This window comes from Xiphophorus couchianus, chromosome 3 (genome assembly GCF_001444195.1).
Source record: "Xiphophorus couchianus chromosome 3, X_couchianus-1.0, whole genome shotgun sequence".
Taxonomy (NCBI): domain Eukaryota; kingdom Metazoa; phylum Chordata; class Actinopteri; order Cyprinodontiformes; family Poeciliidae; genus Xiphophorus; species Xiphophorus couchianus.
This window is the reverse complement of record NC_040230.1, coordinates 728,686-747,260: the sequence shown is the minus strand read 5'-3', so window position 1 is coordinate 747,260 and position 18,575 is coordinate 728,686. Positions and strand designations below refer to the sequence as shown.

At 45.6% G+C, this 18,575-nt stretch overlaps 4 protein-coding genes across 10 annotated transcripts in view; 1 reads left to right on the top strand and 3 right to left on the bottom strand.

Annotated features, from left to right (window-relative positions):
- Positions 1-18,575, bottom strand: part of LOC114138560 (sodium bicarbonate cotransporter 3-like) — a 48,227-nt gene that overhangs the window by 2,939 nt on the left and 26,713 nt on the right. For 2 of the 3 annotated variants that reach the window (XM_028007930.1, XM_028007923.1), the window contains exons 21-25: positions 17,670-17,843; positions 17,467-17,595; positions 17,288-17,367; positions 17,090-17,197; positions 16,440-16,976 (exon numbers count right to left, since the gene is read on the bottom strand). In XM_028007930.1, coding sequence (XP_027863731.1) covers positions 16,895-16,976; positions 17,090-17,197; positions 17,288-17,367; positions 17,467-17,595; positions 17,670-17,843 — 573 coding nt within the window. In that variant the 3' untranslated portion in view covers positions 16,440-16,894. Of the gene's footprint in view, positions 1-16,439; positions 16,977-17,089; positions 17,198-17,287; positions 17,368-17,466; positions 17,596-17,669; positions 17,844-18,575 lie in introns of those variants that run through there. The other variant, XR_003594233.1, reaches the window with a different exon arrangement.
- On the bottom strand, positions 135-6,535 carry LOC114138639 (endothelial zinc finger protein induced by tumor necrosis factor alpha-like). 3 transcript variants are annotated; one of them, XM_028008035.1, is made up of 9 exons: positions 6,264-6,535; positions 5,780-5,845; positions 4,481-5,154; positions 3,564-3,872; positions 2,880-2,961; positions 2,503-2,777; positions 1,872-1,940; positions 1,615-1,789; positions 135-932 (listed from the first exon to the last, which is right to left on the bottom strand). In XM_028008035.1, the coding sequence occupies exons 2-9, from the start codon at positions 5,835-5,837 to the stop codon at positions 334-336; spliced, it is 2,241 nt and encodes a 746-aa protein (XP_027863836.1). In that variant the 5' UTR covers positions 5,838-5,845; positions 6,264-6,535; the 3' UTR covers positions 135-333. The 3 variants fall into 3 exon arrangements, with proteins under 3 accessions (XP_027863836.1, XP_027863829.1, XP_027863821.1); XM_028008028.1 differs by having other exon boundaries at positions 135-935; positions 5,780-5,867; positions 6,264-6,534; XM_028008020.1 differs by having other exon boundaries at positions 135-935; positions 6,264-6,534.
- On the bottom strand, positions 7,555-8,864 carry mrps12 (mitochondrial ribosomal protein S12). Of its 2 annotated transcripts, none has more exons than XM_028008198.1 (3): positions 8,696-8,864; positions 8,156-8,209; positions 7,555-8,000 (listed from the first exon to the last, which is right to left on the bottom strand). In XM_028008198.1, the coding sequence occupies exons 2-3, from the start codon at positions 8,199-8,201 to the stop codon at positions 7,618-7,620; spliced, it is 429 nt and encodes a 142-aa protein (XP_027863999.1). In that variant the 5' UTR covers positions 8,202-8,209; positions 8,696-8,864; the 3' UTR covers positions 7,555-7,617. The 2 variants fall into 2 exon arrangements, with proteins under 2 accessions (XP_027863999.1, XP_027864005.1); XM_028008204.1 differs by having other exon boundaries at positions 8,642-8,860.
- Positions 9,332-14,611, top strand: LOC114138710 (ectonucleotide pyrophosphatase/phosphodiesterase family member 7). Of its 2 annotated transcripts, XM_028008109.1 has the most exons (5): positions 9,336-9,635; positions 11,436-11,581; positions 11,661-12,284; positions 14,058-14,280; positions 14,352-14,611. In XM_028008109.1, exons 1-5 carry the CDS (start codon positions 9,392-9,394, stop codon positions 14,417-14,419), a joined length of 1,305 nt encoding a protein of 434 aa, XP_027863910.1. In that variant the 5' UTR covers positions 9,336-9,391; the 3' UTR covers positions 14,420-14,611. The 2 variants fall into 2 exon arrangements, with proteins under 2 accessions (XP_027863905.1, XP_027863910.1); XM_028008104.1 differs by having other exon boundaries at positions 9,332-9,635; positions 14,058-14,611.

Genomic DNA, 18,575 nt, shown 5'->3' with positions numbered 1-18,575 from the left:
GAACCAGCCTGGACTGTATTGGATTTGGTAGAACCAGCAGGGAAGAGCTTTTACGCCCTGATCTGGGAGTTGTAGGTAATTAAACGACCTCTGACCTCTGTGGATAAATGAGATTCAAACTCTTCATCAGAAACTTTCATTTGGATCAAATTTTTATTGTGGAGAATCTGATTATTTCGTGTTGAACGTCTTGGTCCGGCTCTCGTCGTGCCCTTGAGCAAGGCATCGATGAATCGGGTTGCTAGCTGGAGTCTCTGCTTTGTTTGGCCCTTCTGAGCTCCTGTAGGAAGTTTAGCAGCGAATCTCTCGGGTCACGTGATTCTGAGGTGACCTTCATTGGTTTTTTATCGGCTCCGCCGCCGCCGGGTCGAGCTTCGGCTCGTCGGACTCGTGCTTCCTCATGTGCTTCCTGAAGATGCGGGCGCCGCTCAGGTTCTTCTTGCAGACGCTGCAGTAGTAGGGTTGCGCGTCAGAGTGCACGTCGATGTGGTAGGTGAGCTCCAGTGCGCGGCTGAAGCTCTTGCTGCACAGCGGGCATTGGTAGCGGACGCCCGAGTGCGTCAGCTGGTGGTTCTTCAGGACGCACAGCTGCTTGAAGGTCTTGGGGCAGACGGCGCAGCGGAAGGGCCTGGCGTCGGTGTGGACGCGCTGGTGGCGGCGCAGGGCGCTGGAGAAGGTGAAGCTCTTGCTGCAGACGCCGCAGGTGAAGGGCTTCTCGCCGGTGTGGATGCGCTGATGCTCTGTCATGTGGACGTGCTGCACAAAGCTCTTCCTGCAGGTGGGGCACTGGAAGGGCCGCTCGCCGGAGTGGATGCGCAGGTGCTTCTGCAGCGCCGAGGCCTTGAAGCAGTCGCGGCCGCACACCGGGCAGCAGCTCTTGGATTTTCCCGTGGAGCGGCCGTCTGCCGGCGGGTCGGAGCGGATCTTTGGACCTGCTGGAAACACGAATGGTCAGTCAGGAGCTGCTGGAGTTCGACACGCCGCCGCCAGGAAGCTCTGCTGACGCATTTCGGAAAGATTTCAGTGACCTCTGACCTCTGGTAATGTTCTGATCCGGTCCCGATTCAATTTATTCCTAAACAAAAGCCTCTCAGTACTAAAATGATCCTACAGAAGGCTATCGGCAGCTTACACAAAGCTAATGCTAGAAAATGTAATGCTAACAGCAACCTATACTATCCTAAAGTTAGCCTATCCAAGGCTAACGGCAGCTTACACAAAGCTAATGCTAGCCTATCATGGCTAATAGCTGCAGATGAAGTAGCCAATCCAGTGGGTGACCAGGGTAGCCATGCTAGTCACTAGCTCCTCCAAAGCTAACGCTAACTGACTTTCTGCTCAGTTAGCAGTGCTGCTCCATTAGATCGGCAGCTTCAGAGTGGAGGTAGCCTCCTGCTACCAGGAAGTAGCCACAGCTGGGAGGAGAATCGTCTTAATTTTGGCCCTGATCTTGTGCCGTACGTATTTATCTGATGCAACTGGAACCTCAGAACTAATGAACAAACGGACCGGATCAGAACCGACCCAGCCCGCTTTACCAGTCTACTGGGAAATCTGGACCTCAGGCAGAACCATGTGAACCGGGTCGGAACTGGGTCAGAACCGTGGTCGTACCGCGGCGCTCCGGTTCCCAGCGCTCTTCCTCTCCATCAGAGTTGATCAAACCGCTGACATCCTCTTCCTCTTGCTGTTCGCTTTGGTTCTCACCCTGGTCGCCATGGTTACCGGCAGGCAGCCCGGCATCAGGGACGAGGGCGGGGTCAGAGGTGGAGGGGTCACCAGGTCGGCGCTGGAGGAAACAGGAGGAGGAGTTTCAGGCTCAACCAGAACCTTAAACCAGTTGGAGACTGGTGAGTAAACTGGTTCCTAACCTCTTCCTCCTTCATCATTATCACGGTTTTCTTCTTCTGGCCGCCGGTCCGCATGTGGAGCCAGAACACCTGGAACAGAACCCAGGTCAGTCCAGAACCCGGGTTGGTGTGGGACCCGGGTAGGTCCAGATCAGTACGGAGAGAAATCTGGTCCAATACTAAAACTTATAACCCACATTTATGCAGTTTGTTTTCTGTCAGATTTTTTTAGACACTGATTTGCTCCACACTGACCAATAGAAACGCAGCTGCTAACGTCGACAAATAGGAATGCACCTTCCTGCCACGCATCAGAGGAAGTCCCGCCCCCTAACAAAATATGCCAAATGTGATTTGAAAACAATACAATTTGTAAATCTGAAAAATTAAGGTTAAACTATTGCAAACATGTCATAAATTGCTCTCTAAATGTATTTTTGATAGAAATGCATTTTTTCAAATTGTAATTTTTGAAACATTTTCTTCTCTTTCAATAATTTTGAAACCAATTTCTCTCCGTAGATCAACAGAGAACTGTTGATGTTTTGGCTCATTGTTCTTCCGTCAAACCATCTGGAGGTCAAAGGTGAACAACTGAAAGGTGGATCAGATAGAAACTGTAAACCTGGACAGTTCTGATGGTTCTGGTCACCTTGTCGGCCGGGTCCGGCAGCCGGCCCTCCCTGATATGGACCCTCATGTGTTCCCGTAGCAGGCAGGGCTTCAGGAAGCTCTTGGAGCAGATGCTGCAGCTGTGGTTCCTCTTCTTCCTCGCCGCCGGACTCTTGCAGGTCGTCTGGGTCTCTGGACCCGGTGGTTCCGGTGGACCCGGCGGTTCCAGTGGACCCGGCGGTTCCGTTTGCAGGTTTTCTGAGACCTCCTGGGCCTCCAGGTTCTTCTCTGGCTCTGTCCTGGCAGGGATCGGGTCTGCAGAACCAAAAACACAAAGCGGAAGAGTCATAAACCCAACAGAACCAGCAGACCTCTGGACCCAGACGCTCCCTGAAGCCAAAGTTCTGATTTTCTCACCAGTCAGTGAAGGCACCGACTCGTCGCTGTGGGTCTCCACCTGCAGGGCGGCGCTGGTTCCGTCCAGAAGCTCGTCTGGGTTCTGGAACCAACAGAAGGTAAAATGTTTCAACCAGATCCAGCAGTTCAGATCCAAACTCATAGGAACTGTTATGGTCCATGTTTGTGACTTTTAAAGGGCCGGTATCATATAAAATTTAATTATTATTCCCTGCAGTGTTGCTTTGATTCTTCCATGTTTCAGAAATACTTTAATCTCCATGGCAACCATTCAGCTGTGAAAAATGCCTGGGTGGACCTAGCCCCGCCTCCTAGGCGCAGCTCCTCCCCCACTCAGCTCCTTCAGACTAGCCAGGAGCAATTAGCAAACAGCAGCTGAGCTCGTTACAGGAGCCATTGCTCAGGGCGATGCTGGTAAAAACATTAAAGGGTTAATAGGGAAGCCATGTTGGGACGACTTCCTGGAGGCGGAGCTTCAGGAAGAGGAGGAGCTTCTTAAAGAGACAGAGGCGCAGTTTCAAAGCGGTAAATCAGGAATAACTTTTTTTTTGTCATATTTAATACATTCAGCATTTTCATAACTACTGAAGGTAACAGAGTCCTGATTGTGCTATAAAATAGAAAACACATAACATTGCCCCTTTAAAGTTTAACGTTCAAACCCTCCAGTTTCTCTCTCCTCACCAGTTCTGGCGGATCCGGACCTCCAGGCGGCGCTGTGTGGGCCCGGCGGTCCGGCCGGCTGTGGATCTCCTGGTGCTTCCTCAGCGCTCTCAGCACGGTGAAGCGCGTCTTGCAGACGTCGCACTGGAACGGCCGCTCCCCCGTGTGGGAGCGCAGGTGGTCCTTCAGCCGGGACGAGCGAGTGAACGAGCGGCTGCAGATGTCACAGGAGAACCGGGTCACGGCGTGGTGCTGCCGCTCGTGATCCTTGGCCTCTTTGACGGAGGAGAAATGCTCCTGACACAGGAAGCAGCAGAGAGCAGCTTCTTCCTGCAGGATCAGAGAAGTTTTAGCTTAGCGCTTCAGCACGTTTGCTAACTTTAGCACACTTAGCTTCTACTCCATTTTTCTAGATACATTTGAAGGAGCTAATTTCCTTGGCTATAAGGGAAACTTTAACTTCAATCAAGTTTGACGTCTGTGTTCAGGTTTTGGTTATTAGTGGTTAGGATTTCAGAGCAGTAGTTTATATTCATGCATGCTCTTATTTTGAAGTATGGTTACATATCAACTCTAGTTCCTCTTCCCACATTCCCACTGATGCAGCAAATGATGTCATTCTCTACCCAGAATGCATCGCAGTACGTTCACAGTAAACGGTCTAAAATCTCCCGATGCTTTCTGACTGGATGCTGCTGCGGCTAGTTAGCAACAGAGTTAACAAAACTCAACAGGTCGGCGCGCAATGACAGATTTGACACACCTGCAGTCACACTAAGCACCATGTTGATATAACGCATTAGCAAAATTAATATTTATGTTAGCCGTACAGCATTGATTTTCAATAGTTATATATCGGCATGGTGCATTAGTGGAATGGTTCACACTTTACCGTTAGCTTCCACTGATTCATTTAATTGACCTAATTGACCTCTGACCTTCTCCAGGGTTCCATCTGCGTGTTTCTGCAGGTGTTTCTTCAGGAGACTCGGCCGGTTGAAGCTCCTCCCACACAGTGAGCAGGGGTGGAGTTTGCGTCCCGTGTGGTTCCTCACATGATCCCGGAACGACGACGCGGAGGAGAAGGTTTTCCCGCAGAGCGAGCAGGAATGCTGCTTCTGCTCCTGGTGGGTCTTCAGGTGGTCGGACAGGCCGCTGCGGGAGGCGAAGCGTTTGGGGCAGAGCGAGCAGGAGAACGGTTTCTCCCCGGTGTGGGTGCGCTCGTGCTGGACCAGGTAGCGGCGCTGGACGAAGCCACGCCCACACAGGGAGCAGCTGAAGGGTTTCTCTGGGGAGTGGATGAGGAGGTGGCGGCGCAGGCAGCCGCGCTGAGCGTAGCTGACGCCGCAGTCGGGGCAGGAGTACGGCTTCTCCCCGGTGTGGACCCGCTGGTGCACCAACACGTTCACCTTCTTGGTGAAGCGCTTCCCGCAGACGGAGCAGCTGTGTGGCTTGTAGCCGTAGTGCGTGGCAACGTGGTCGGCCAAACGGGCCGGGCCGGCGAACTCCCGGCCGCACAGCGAGCAGCGGTGGCGCCGTTTGGGTTTGTGTTGGTCCGAGGCCGGTTCTGGAGTAGAGCAGAAACTCTGGGGGTCAGGAGGCATCGGCGGGCCTGAAAGAACCAGAACCCGATCAGAACTTTCACGCTCCAGATAAGAAATTCTGATCATGTCTAAACAGAACTGGACCAGGTTCTGATCCAGTTCTGATCAACACTGAAGGTTCTTGTGGACTTTCACATTTCTAGCATTCATCTTTTTAAAATGTTCTGATTGAACAAAGTAAAACTAACATCTTAACTCCATTTTTTTGAAGAAAATTGTCGTTTTAAGTAATAATCTGCTTCACTGATGCTTTTTATTTTCAGTTGCTGCGTTTTACTTTAATGTTTAAAATGTCTTCCAGTTTAATGTTTCAGTTTAATTAAAGTTTATTTGTCTTGCACTTTCACTTTATGCCGTTATCAATATTTTAGCTGGAAATGGCCGCCTTCTTCTCCTGCAGCTCTACTCTTCCTCTGCGCCTGGAACCTGAGCAGCTCCACCAATCAGGAGCCGCGTCAGAGCAGATCCCACCTGTTTCTCCTACCTCTCATCCACCTGCGGTTATTCCAGTTAAGCTAATTTCTCCTGACTTAGTGTCTACAAAACATAATAATAGTAGAAACTACTAAGAGTGTCCCAGATGTGCTGCTGTTAGTGATTTTCCTGCATGTTTGGGCTGAATGCAGCTCTGACCTTCGTCTGCTCCTTCCTCCTCCTCTTCCACCTTCACTTCATTCATCTCTTCTCTCATCTAGGCCTCTGGAAAAACACACACATGTCTCTGAAGGGTAAAGAAACAAAAATCCACAGCTTGATCTCAAACATGTGATTTTAAATAACTCAAATGAAAAGGTGCTTTACAGCGATAACATCTAATAAAGAAACAATACTAACTGAGGTTTTTAATCAGATTAACGCGTATACATCTTTATTGAACCACATTAACCATTATTTAAACATCTGGCAACAAATAGAGCTTCAGCCAATCAGAGAACACAATAGAGATCATTTCAGCCAATCAGAGAGCATTAACAGCTATCACTATTACACCGCCAGCTAATTAGCGAATAAAAGCTGATTTATCTTAATTAAACCTCAGCGCAAAATCAGAAGCAAACCACAGCAGTAGAATGCAAAGTAATTATAGCCGAAAAATATCCACAACTGCCTCTTTTACCGTCAGAAATCCGGTCCACCCCGGCCCGAGCAGCTAGCGTGGAGCTAATAGGAACAGTTCGGATGGCTCCGACCGTTAAAGGTCCAGTTTGTTCCGTTTAAAGACGTAAACCGTCAGTTAAAGAGTTTCAGAGATCCGTGGCTTCATGTTGGAGGTTTTCTATAAACGACAGCAGAGAAGAAAGAAACCAGAAACGAAACAACTGCAAGTAAAAAAGTAGATGTTGGAGCTCATGGGCTCAGTGCTGCCACCACTGGCAGGAGGGCGGTACTACAACAACAAAAGTAGCGGTATAATCAGTAAAACTAAGTTCCTTTTACCAGTGAATGGAAATTTCATTTTTTATTACGAATAACGAAATAAGAACAATTATTTACAAATATTTTGGACGGTATAGTTACATAGTTTACATTCAGGTATAGTTTGATGATTTACCTAAGAGGAGATATATGGCGAGGTTTTTGAGACAAATATTTAAATGAACTAAACACTTTAGTGACACATTTAGTCTGGCGTTGCCTACAGACTCTGGAACTGTTTCATACTGAAGAAAGTTAAAAGAAGTTAAAAAGCAGAAGTGGTTGTGTGTTTGTTGTTCTCTTCATGTCAGATCTGCTCAGAATATGGATCAGTTTAAGAAATTCTTCACTAGCTTTTGATTGAGTTGTTTTATGCTACAACTTCAATATTATTCTTATTTTGTTTGCATTTTGCACTTTGGAGCAGATCTGTTGTTATAAAGTTCAGAATGAATAAAAGTGACATTGACTATTGTTGCTGTGGTATTTCTGGAACACAAGTCAGTTCTGACCTCAGTCTAGTCAAAGTAAATCCTGTTTGACTTTGATGCTGTTCATATTTATACTGTTTTCAGCCGGTTGGAGGGACTGGCTGCTCTTCATGTTCACATAAATAATGATTTCAATAATTATGAACCAATTATTAAAATAATTGTCAGCTAGTTTAGTAATCAATTAATTAACTGGAGCGTAAAGTCTCAAAGATCATTTTCTGAAAGAACACCCAGAACATTAAATCAAAACAGTAGAAATAAATGTCAATTTTACATGCAAGATGAAAAAACATTGTGATATATATATATATATGTATCACAATGTTTTTCATTGTGATACATGAAACACATTTACATTTCATATAAATGTGTTTGTGTGTTTCTGTGTAGTCAAATGCATAAAGGTGAGAGCAAATTAAGTCTGAATCCTTCCAGCCGACTCGCGTCTTTCATTATTAATAGCAGATTAATTCTTGTTCAGTTTCAGGCAAAATCAACTCAAGTTTGGAACCAAACAGTTTTTATTGATCATCTATAATCAAACAGCAGTGTGAGCCTCAGCTACTGCTTCTTCTTCACCACATGAGCGCAGTCATATTTTCCTCGAACCACAGTGAGTTTGACTCCGGGCAGGTCCTGGGTCCTGCCCCCCTGCACCAGAACCACGTTGTGCTCCTGCAGGTTGTGTCCCTCCCCGGGGATGAACACCACCGCCTCCTTCCCGTTGGACAGCCGCACGCGGGCGCACTTCCTGTTGGCCGAGTTGGGCTTCTTGGGCTTCCGGATCATCGTCTTCAGGACGACGGCTTTGAGCTGCGGCCGGCCGAACGTGGCGCCCAGAGTTTTAGGGGGAACCTTGGGCTTCCCCTGGCGGTGCATCTGGTTGAGAGTGGCCATGGTTCTGGAGAGGAGCGGCCCGGTCCAGGAGGAGGAGAGCCGGGTCGCTGCAGACACACAGAGCAGAACGAGAGCTGTTCATGTTTAACCCAGAAGAATTCTTCATCACAAACACCTCAGGGAAAATTGTTTCAGTTTCCTGGGATGTTTCTGTCCAGAGCAGAAAAACTTTTTCACCTTCAGCCTGCAGGAGGAAACTCACCGTGGATCAGCAGCTCCAGCGCCGGTCTGAGGCTCCAGAGGGACATTCCTGAAACTAAAACCATCATAAACTCAGAACCGGGATCAAATCAAAGACAAATCCAAACAACACAGGATTAAATCATCTGCGCGTATCCTAGTTATCCTTCATTCCTAATATCCTGACATTCCTCATCTCAAATTCTCGCTCCAGAAATATTTATCCAGAATAGAGTAAATCTGACGGATATAATTATTTCAGATTTGACCAAAGCTCATTTCAATTCCGGTACAGAACCAGAACCATAAGCGGTGGAGTCAGATTATTCCTGCTTGGACTCATTGGCTCATGTCATGTCTATATATCTCAAAATTAATTTCAGTTCACACATGCCGAATTATGAAGAAACACCGACAGAATTTAAATCAAGTTATTTTCTAAAGTTTCCTCTGGAGCATTTTGTCAGGTAAAGACGCATTTCTCTTCCTGGAGTCTGGTTAAGCTAACCTGTTAGCTTTCCGGTGCGGAACTCCGATGTTTTCTTCGTCTAAAGCTACAAACCTGCTCAGATGATCCGGAACAACCCGTCCGAACCGAACACTACTTAGACTCCAGAACCTGATAAAAACATTTCATTTAACACTTAAATGACGGACATCACGCTGCAGCGCGAATGACACGATGTCCTTCATAGGGTAAAGAAGCGCTTCCGGTGCGTTTAACGACAAAATAAAAGACGCAATTTCAAAATAAAGGGCTAATTTTCTTAAAAGGCTCGTGAGATCAATTCAAGTTAATATCAAAGCTGTTAATGCTGATGAAAATCTGTTTTGAGTACAAATAGAGCAAATTAAGAGTTACTGGCGTGATATTTGAGATTAAACGGATGAAATATTGTTTTATAAAAACTTGAAGTGGAAAATTTACTGCAAGAAATTTGAATTCTCTCTGTTTTTCCTCATCTGACTGGAGACAGGTCAGTACATCACAGGACAGAACTTCAGGTTATCTGGTCTTATTATTGATCAGATTATCAGCTTTAAGAATCTGATTGGTCCAGACTTATAAACACCAAGGACCAGCTTTCAAAGTCCATCTAATCATTAAAGTCTGTCCCGATAAGACCTATTAGTTCACAGTCAAAGGTCTGCCCCTCCATCAGCAGATCTGTATCAGGAACTGATGTTACTCATTAACCAGGGTCTCCTGCACAGGTGAGCACCAGCCAGATGGCAGGCAGTCGCAGTGAGTCTGAAGATGAGGCTGGAGATTTTCCTCGTGCTGATGGCGGCGAGCGGCGTCGGCGGGAAGCCGGTGAGCAGCAGGGAGGAGAAGAAGACCAAGCTGCTGCTGGTGTCGTTCGACGGGTTCAGGTGGGACTACGACCAGGACGTGGACACGCCGCACCTGGACCGCATGGCCTGGGACGGGGTCAAGGCCAAATACGTCACCCCCCCCATGATGACCATGACTTCGCCGTCACACTTCACCACCATCACAGGTCTGGAGCGCCGCTGGACGGCCTTAAACCAAACAGTCCTGCAGGTTAATTAGATTACTAGCAGCTCTGCAGTAAAGTCAGGAACAATTAGTTATGAAGAAGAAGAAGAGCTTCGTCAGTCCTCCAGGGGGGAAACCGACATTTCAGCTCAGAGCTACAGAAACCAAACATCTTAAGTTCTGGGTAGACAAGCAGCGAGGCTGCAGCACGCAGAACGCTTCGGAGAAAATCCCGTTAAGGAACCACATGTTGGTTCAAGTCATTTCTTCTGTCAGTCAAACTTTTTATTTGGGATGTTTTTAATTAAAATCAATAAATAAATTGCGCTTTTGTCATCGAGTCTTGAACCCAGAAATCCTCCTGAGGGCAGCTGGCGCTTCACCTTCTACTAATCTACAAAAATTGGCATCAAGCGTTTTGGTTTGTGCAGCACAAATTTTAAAGATATTAATAAAAACGTTTCCAGAGGTCATGAAAGGTCAACCTCCCTCAAACTTCTTCAAATCGGACAAAATTGGTGTCAAACGACTCGACTATGTTTCAGCAGCAAAAGTTTTGTTTGTGCTGCTTTTTATTAGCATCTTTAAAATGCTAATAAAAAATGAACATTTTTGCTGCACAAATGTTTGACACTGAATTTATTAGATTTAGAGAAGGAGACCAGCTGGACTCTGAAAATGTTCCGGTTCTGAAGCTCTGCAGATCAGAACCAGCTTACAGGATAAGAAATATAATCTAATCATGCATTCCTAGATTATTTCTGGATTATTGAGCACTGTCAGCTGGTCTGGGTTGTGTTGATCTTCCTGTCAGTAAGTGGAGGTTTATGGCCGCATTAGATACGATCAGATGTTTGCAAATTCCTGGCTGATCAAACAGGAAGTGAAGGTTTTCTTCTAAATGCGACTCTTTGTTTCCTCCAGGAGACGTGAGAAGCATCTGAGCCTGAATCACTCAGGAAAAACCTGGATTTTCACCTCAGGAGACTCGAAAATGTTTAAATCAAGAAACTTTCTGGCTTTATAAGAGTCATACAATTCCAACTCTTTAAAAAAATTATTTCTGTGCAGAAACATTTGCTGAAGTATCTGTTTTTGTTTAATGTCGCCCCTTATTTTAAAAAAGGCCATAAGCAGCAGATCAACATGAAATCCATCCTTCTGAAAACGGATTTGATATTGTTTAAAATCGTTTTATTCACGCCGTCCAACAGAGAGAATAAGTTTAGCTGTGATGAACTTTGAACTCACTGCTACAGACACAACATTGTAAACATGAATCAACTGAACTCCAGCAGGGGGCGCCGTTTGCTGGCTAAAACCTCCATCACACCCATTAAAGCAGCCCTGACTCACTGAACTGGTTTGACTGGGACTGAACTGCTGCGTTAACTGGGTTGTGTGTCGTTAAGTTGTACACAAGTCAAATTTTACATGATCACTCTTGAGATAGACAGCAATTATCATGATGATTCCTTCAGGGGCAGTGAAAGAAGCATAATGTTTGGTTTCAATCCCGGACGAGCCCCCAGTTAGAGATTATGCTGAGTCACGGTGAAAAATGGAGACTGAACACCGAACAATGATGCAACTAAATATTTAGTAAGCAAATGAATATTTAAACTAAGTATAAAAAATATGACACCTGGTAAATCCTTAAATGTCCCAATTTACCTGAATTCGATCTGATCACCACTGCTTCACTGAACAGCCAAATCTAACCACCAGATGGCAGCATAACAGTGGACCATACGGACGTTTCTTTTTCTCCTGAATCACAGAGCTAAATGTCTCCTCTCAGGTAGATGGATAGAAGACCACGAAGTTGTCCACAACTTAATGTTCAACGAAACAACAAACCTGAAAGTTTCCTTCAAAGAGACCCTGAAGAGGTCGGAGTGGTGGGACAACGGAGTGCTGCCGTTATGGATCACGGCTCAGAACCAGGCGAGTCGAGGCGAGCCGGCCTGCAGGAGCTCCAAATGTGACGATAAACCAGTAAATCAAACTGATCTCCTTCTTTCAGGGTCTGAAAACCGCTTCGTTCTTCTTCCCGGGAGGCGCCGCCGCCTACGGGGGTCAAAGGGTCAACAGAGTTCAGCTGGCAGAGCCCGGCCACCCTTACACCAATGAGACAGAATGGCGTGAGAACATAGACACGGTTCTGAGCTGGTTCGCGGAGGAGGACTTCGACCTGGTGACCCTGTACTACGGCGAGCCGGACTTCGTGGGCCACAACAAGGGGCCGGACCACCCGGACAGGAAGACCGTCATCCAGCAGATCGACCGCACCGTCGGTTACCTGCGAGACGCCATCAGCCGGCACGGCCTGGACGACAGCCTGGACGTCATCATCACCTCGGATCACGGCATGACCACCGTCAAGAAGCGGCCGCTGGTGGACGAGATCGTCCTCAACAAGTACCTGAACCTGATGGAGCTCGCCAGCTTCGAGATCCTGGACTACGGCGGCTTCGGCATCGTGACGCCGCGGCCGGGGAAGGACCAGGAGGTTTACGACGCTCTGTCCAACGCTCCCAATCTGACCGTCTACAAGAAACAGGAGATCCCGGAGAGTTTCCATCTGGGGAGAAGCAAGCGGCTGCCTCCCATCGTGGTCGTGGCGGACCTGGGGTTCAACCTGAACTCGGTAAGGCTCGCCTCAGGTTTGGTTCTTCACCAAAGAATCGGTGCTAGGAACGTCCGTGTGGGAACAGTCCTGGCCCCGGTGGTGTTGAAGAATTGTTTTATTATTAATAGAATAGAATAGAATTCAACTTTATTGTCATTGCACTGTCACAAGTACAAGCAACGAGATGTAGTTTGCATCTATCCAGCTGTGCTCTACGAGATATAAATATTTATTTACAGATGTACAAGACTATGTATGTATGGACTATAAGGGGTTATAGCAAGAGATATAGATATTGTGTATAAATATAAATATAGGAGCTATATGCACAGATTATACAGATTATACAGAATATACAAGAATGTTAGGGAATGGATTATATATGTATATAACATAATATAATATATATATATAATTAATACGTTGCTCCTTGGCTTCAGAAACATTCAGTTATCGTCTCCGTTCCTTGAACGACTTCCGGTTTATTGCGCTAATATCGCTAGTGACGAAGTCATCTACAAGACCATCGAGATGATTCTTTTAGCTAAAGTCCAATACTCATATTGAAGTATTTCATTATCTACTTTCAGCAACCTTTAAATCTGAAGAGGCAGTGGGAAAACTTCTGCTAATCTGCTAAAAGTAGAGCTAATTTCTGGTTATTTTACAACAGATTACAAATCAATAGTGTTCCTAAAGGCTACTTAAGACTATTTAAGACCATTATGAAGGAAATTTAAGACAATTACAGTAATGTACAAAAGTGGATTTTTGTATTTAATTACAAATAAAATGTGCAATTTAGCCGTAAGGTCCATAGTGCCAATCCTTTCAGCCCAGAATGAACGCAGCATCAAACGAGCTAGAACAGAAGTGAGCCAATGGGAGAGACGATCTTTCTTCTTCAAACTGGTGATTAGTCTGCACTTAACTCATTAAATATGAAAAAAACAACAAAAGAAACAAAACGCCAGCTAACTAGCTAGCAAGGGTTTATTAGCAGGTAGTTAGCGGTAGCCTCAACCACTACAGGCGCAGAACAAAATGAAACGTCTGCAAATGACTCAAATGTTGAAAAATAAAATTGCTACAACAAAATTTAAGACCGGTGATTAACGTGTTTAATTTGCATTTTAAATGAATTCAAGACATTTTAATTTCTTACTTTTACACAAATTAAGACTTAATGTGTGGACACCCTGTCAAAGTAAAATCAGATTTATACAAAATAATGAGAAACAGATTTAACTAGCTAGCTGGTTAAGGGATTATTTTATTCAAAGTAAAATAATTAAAGCTAGAGGGACTTTTAAACGAGTGACTGCATAAATATTCACTCAGTATTTAAAGCGCAGATGGATCTTTGGTTCAGTCATAGCGTCAAACTTCTGCTAAATTTTAGCTTAGCTAAAAACATTTAGCTAACTTTGGAAACGTTTAGCGCAATTAGCTTCCACTAAGATAATTTTTCCAGCTCAACTCTGAAGCACTAATTTACAGTTTTAGAAACTTTCAGTTGAATAAAGTTAAACATCTGTGTTTTGGTTTTAAACTATTAAGAATCATTCATGCTCTTATTTTGAAGTCCATTTCCTGACCTCACAGAAACAAAAACAGAAATTCAGTCGTTCAGGTCCAGATCTCATTTTAAGGACTTTCTGTTGCGTTTGACGTTTAATTAAAGATAAAATCAGGAAATCAGTTTTTTTAGGTGTAAAATTGTTCAAATGGAGTTTCTGGTTCCAGAGCAGCAGGTGAGGTCAAAGGTCACCCTGCCTCTCTGTTTCTCAGAGGTTCATCGTCTACGTGAACAAAGGCGACCATGGCTTCCATAACGGGGAGATGGACATGAAGACCATCTTCCGGGCCGTCGGACCGAGCTTCAAGCAGAACTTTGTGTCCGACCCGTTTGACAGCATCCACGTCTACCCGCTGCTCTGCAGGCTGCTGCGCATCCAGCCGGCGCCGCACAACGGGTCGCTGGGGGTCACCGAGGTCATGCTGCGGGCCGCAGGTGAGTCCGCTCCGGCCCACCAGAACCACAACCGGAACCAGAACCACAGATTAACCCGGGTTTGTCTGCAGGGGAATCCCAAAGGTCCGGTCTGTCTGCCGCTCTGCTGCTGACCGTCCTGCTGGCCAGAGTCCTCTGACCGGGCCAGAACCGCTCACCTGCAGAACCACAGAAGACATCAAAACGGACCAGAGGTTCTGGTACCAGAACGCTCCGTCAGGATTCTGCATGAAGCTTCTCCATTTTTCTTTAAAATCTGATGTTTGATTAATCAAAGCATTTGGACCAGAACCGAACCAAACAGAACCAAACTGACCAGAACCGAACAGAACCAAACTGACCAGAACAGAACAGAACCAAACTGACCAGAACCGAACAGAACCAAACAGAACCAAACTGACCAGAACAGAACCGAACCGACCAGAACCGGCCTGTCAGCTCATCTGGATTCAATAGTTTACAGTTTTTACACTAAAACATGAAACTGATGAATAAATAATAATTTCAAACATTCGTTGTTTATTATTAATTTTGTTTCATTAAAACCTTTGATGCTCTTCTAACAGAGAAAGTTCTGGTTCTGGTTTCTTCCTGTTAAAGCGAAGTGGTTCCTGTCCACCGTCACCCCCTGCTGGTCCAGAAGTGAACGACTCAAACAGAAATATTTATGATCAACAAGAAATTATTTTTCATGAATTCTGCTTTTAATAATGACCAGCTTTAAAAGTAACTTCAAACTATAATTCTTCATTTTCCATATTTATACAAACGACTGGCTTCATCCTACAAAATCTATTTTCTCTTGTGATTAATTTTATTTTAAAATATGAACATTAAAATAAATTTTTGTGTAAATTGTTAGCTTTCATAATAAAACATTTTGCGTTCAATTTAGAAGATTGTTTTGTGTTTCTAGGACTTTTATTTTGGAAAACATTGCTGAAATAAACTGAACTTGAGGCAGAAATTAGTTTTTAAAGTGCGTCGCAGTTTTAGTTTTAAAGTGCGTACATCTGCAGCCGCTTCACCAGGACGCGACGCAGGCAACCCGCCGCCATCACCAGACTCAACCAGAGCGGCGGCAGGGGCCACGGCGGGTCCGGGTCAGGTAGGGTCGGGTCCGGTCGGATCGGGTCGGGTCCGGTCCAGAGCGTTACCTGCTGGCCGTTTCTGAACACAGAAATAAAATCAGTTTCCTGAGGCAAGTCGGCTCCAGACCTGCAAATCAGACAAAATTGGTGTCAAACGTTTGTGCAGCAAAATGTTTTATATCATTTTAAAGACATAAAAAAATGTTTCTAGAGGTCATCAAAGGTCAACCAGCCCCCCCCCCCCTTCTTCAAATCAGACGAAATCAATTAACTCGACTCCAGTTGTGTAGCTTTCATTTTGAAGATATTAATTACAATGTTTCTAGAGGTCAAAGGTCAGTGAACATCAGTTCATGCCGGATCTGTGAATTTCATTTGAAATTGTTAAGTGCTAACCTACAAACATGAATAATTTAATGTTAACGTGGATGAAATTCGCTTGGTCTCATTTAGAATGAACTGGAAGAAAATAAACCTGTATTTTAGTTTCTGATCACCAGAGGGCGCTGTTGGACAAACTGTACTGTTGAAATATGAACAGTAGGACTAGAGCAAAACATGTCTAATCAGCTGTTTCCAGCTCAATTTCCTGATCAACAGTCATCATCAACACGACTTCAAATCAGTGCACAAACTAGCAGAAACTGTTTATAAAAGAAGGCGGGCTGGTTGACCTTTTGACCCCTAAACTTTAATTAATATCTTCAAAGCCAAAGCAGCACAAATGAAAAACAATTAAATTAAATCAATAACTTTAAATGTGAGCAGGGCCAGGAGAGTGGTTGACCTCTGATGACCCCTAGAGATCATTTTTCTTAATATCTTTAGAATGATGGCGGCACAAACAAAAATCTTTGCTGCACAAACGGAGCAAAAAAGTTTGACACTAATTTCGTCTGACTTGAAGAAGGAGGGGGCCAACTTCACTCAGGTGTGTCACCTACTGTGTTTACGTCACAAATCTACTTCACCAAGGTAAAAAAAAAACTACTTCCTGTCTTCGTCTTCTTCGTGGTTTCCTCCAGGAATCACTTCCTGTTGGTCATGTGACTCATGATGTGGAAAATGTTTCCTCTCAACTGATTTATTTTAAAAAATTACAAAGAAACTACAAAACATCTGCTGAGGTTTAACCTACAGGCAACATGGTGACACACACACACACACACACACACACACACACACACACACACACACACTCTGAAGTGAAATCAGCATGATAGATTAAATAAAACGTCCGTTCCGCGTTGGATCATGGAGGAGAAGCAGACACTGAAGGAGAAATAAATATTCGTCCTCTGAGTTCGCTGGCCGTCGGCCAATCAGAACGTAGCGCCAGGCAGCCGGCCAATCAGAGCACAGCGGTGGTCTGGCAGTAAAAACAAAGTAACCTGAGGATTGTCCATGTGAAACGATGAGGAAATAAAAGTCATGTCATCAGAGAAATGCAGCACAGCCAGGTGGAAGCTGATTGGTCCTCCGCCTCGTTCAGGCCCCGCCCACCTCGCCGTCCCGGTGGGGGATCATAACGCCGTCTCAGCGTCCACAAACCTCCGTCCGTCCTCGCTCTCCATGCTGATCTGGATGCTGGGAAGTTTCTCCTGACTGGACAGCAGAACCATTTCAGACCAGTTAGATCTGAGTTTATTGATTATTGATCAGGAATTGATACCAGAACCTGCCGGACCAATAGGGGCGGCCGCAGGCGGTGATGTCACCTCTTGCAGCGTTTCAGAGCCTTTCCTCCCTCAGAGTTCTTGGAAACGGATTTCCAGATTCCACTTTTGGCCATTTCATCAGAGATGTTGACTTCAGACGGGTCAGACCTGCAGGACCAACAGAACCAAAACCAGAACCAGGTCAGCGCCTGCAGCAGAGCGCACTCAGAGGGGGCGGGGCCACCGTGTTCGACTCACCTGTCCTTCAGCGACTTGATAGGGAACTTCAGGATGCTCTGAGGCTCGTCCTCCGCTTCCTCCATCATCCGCTGGGCGTCCTGCAGACAGCCAATCAGAACGCAGAGAAAATCAGAACCAAAGGACCAATCAGAGCTACAGGACCAATCAGATCTAAAGGACCAATCAGAGAGCCTCACCTCCTCCTTCTTCTTCTTGTCGTCGTCCTTCTTCTTCTTGCTCTCGGGGATCAGGTCGTCCAGCCAGCTCAGCTCTCTCTTGGTGAAGCAAAAGTCCAGAAGCTTCCGGATGAAGACGAGCGCCAGAACCTGCAGAGAGAGGCGGGACGGCGGTGAGCGGCGCTGTTCAGGCGAGGAGACGGGCGGGGGGGACGCGGCCTCACCATCATGGGGAAGATGACGGCGGCTCCCGACGCCTTGATGGCCCAGAGGATGATGAGGCAGGACAGCTGGACGGCGGTGAAGACGTGGACCTTCCAGAGCGGGACGTAGCGCAGGTAGATGAGGTCCGGCTGGTGCTTGGCCGGCATGCCGAACAGCTTGATCCGGTCAAAGAGCTGCAGGACCAGGAAATGTTCAGAGGAATGCAGGATTCACTCAACTTTACTTTATTAATGTGACACAGCAAAAACGTCTGGCTTCAGTATTATTATTAACATTTCTTTGCACTACTCACCAAGTAACTTCAGAATGAAAATATTTGATTATAAAATATCTTAATTTGCATGTAACTTTATAATATATGGCAGACAATATCATATAAAAATATTAAATCAGTTATTGGTTACCAAGAACTTTAACATTTCCACCAAATCCTGCTTTACTTTGACTGTTACATGCAGTGGTGGCTGCATGTGGGATTCCTCCCAGTTCGGGTTGCTGCTGAGCTCCGGCGGGTTAAGCTGGCCCAGCTGGTTTCACTCTGTCTCTTGATGAGCAGAGTATAAAACTAGCTGGGAAACTGACTTTCGGTGCCTCTTGGCCAATTGGGCAGCATGTGTGCTGCAAATGAGGATTTTGGTCTACTAGAAACCCTGGTTTTCATTGTTATTCTCCCTTTTCTTTTCTTGTAGGTTTTCATTTTCATCTTTGAGTTTTCTCTGGATCCCCCAGAATAAACCCTTTAATTTTACCCTCCTGGTTTTTGTCTCTTAATTTTTCCTGGCTTATCTATTGTTACAGCCCCCCCCCCTCCAAAACCTCTAGACTGCCTTGGGGATGTAACATTGACCAACAGCAAAAGTATGTTTTAGAGGTTCGACTCCCAGAGGACAAATCTGGAAATAAAT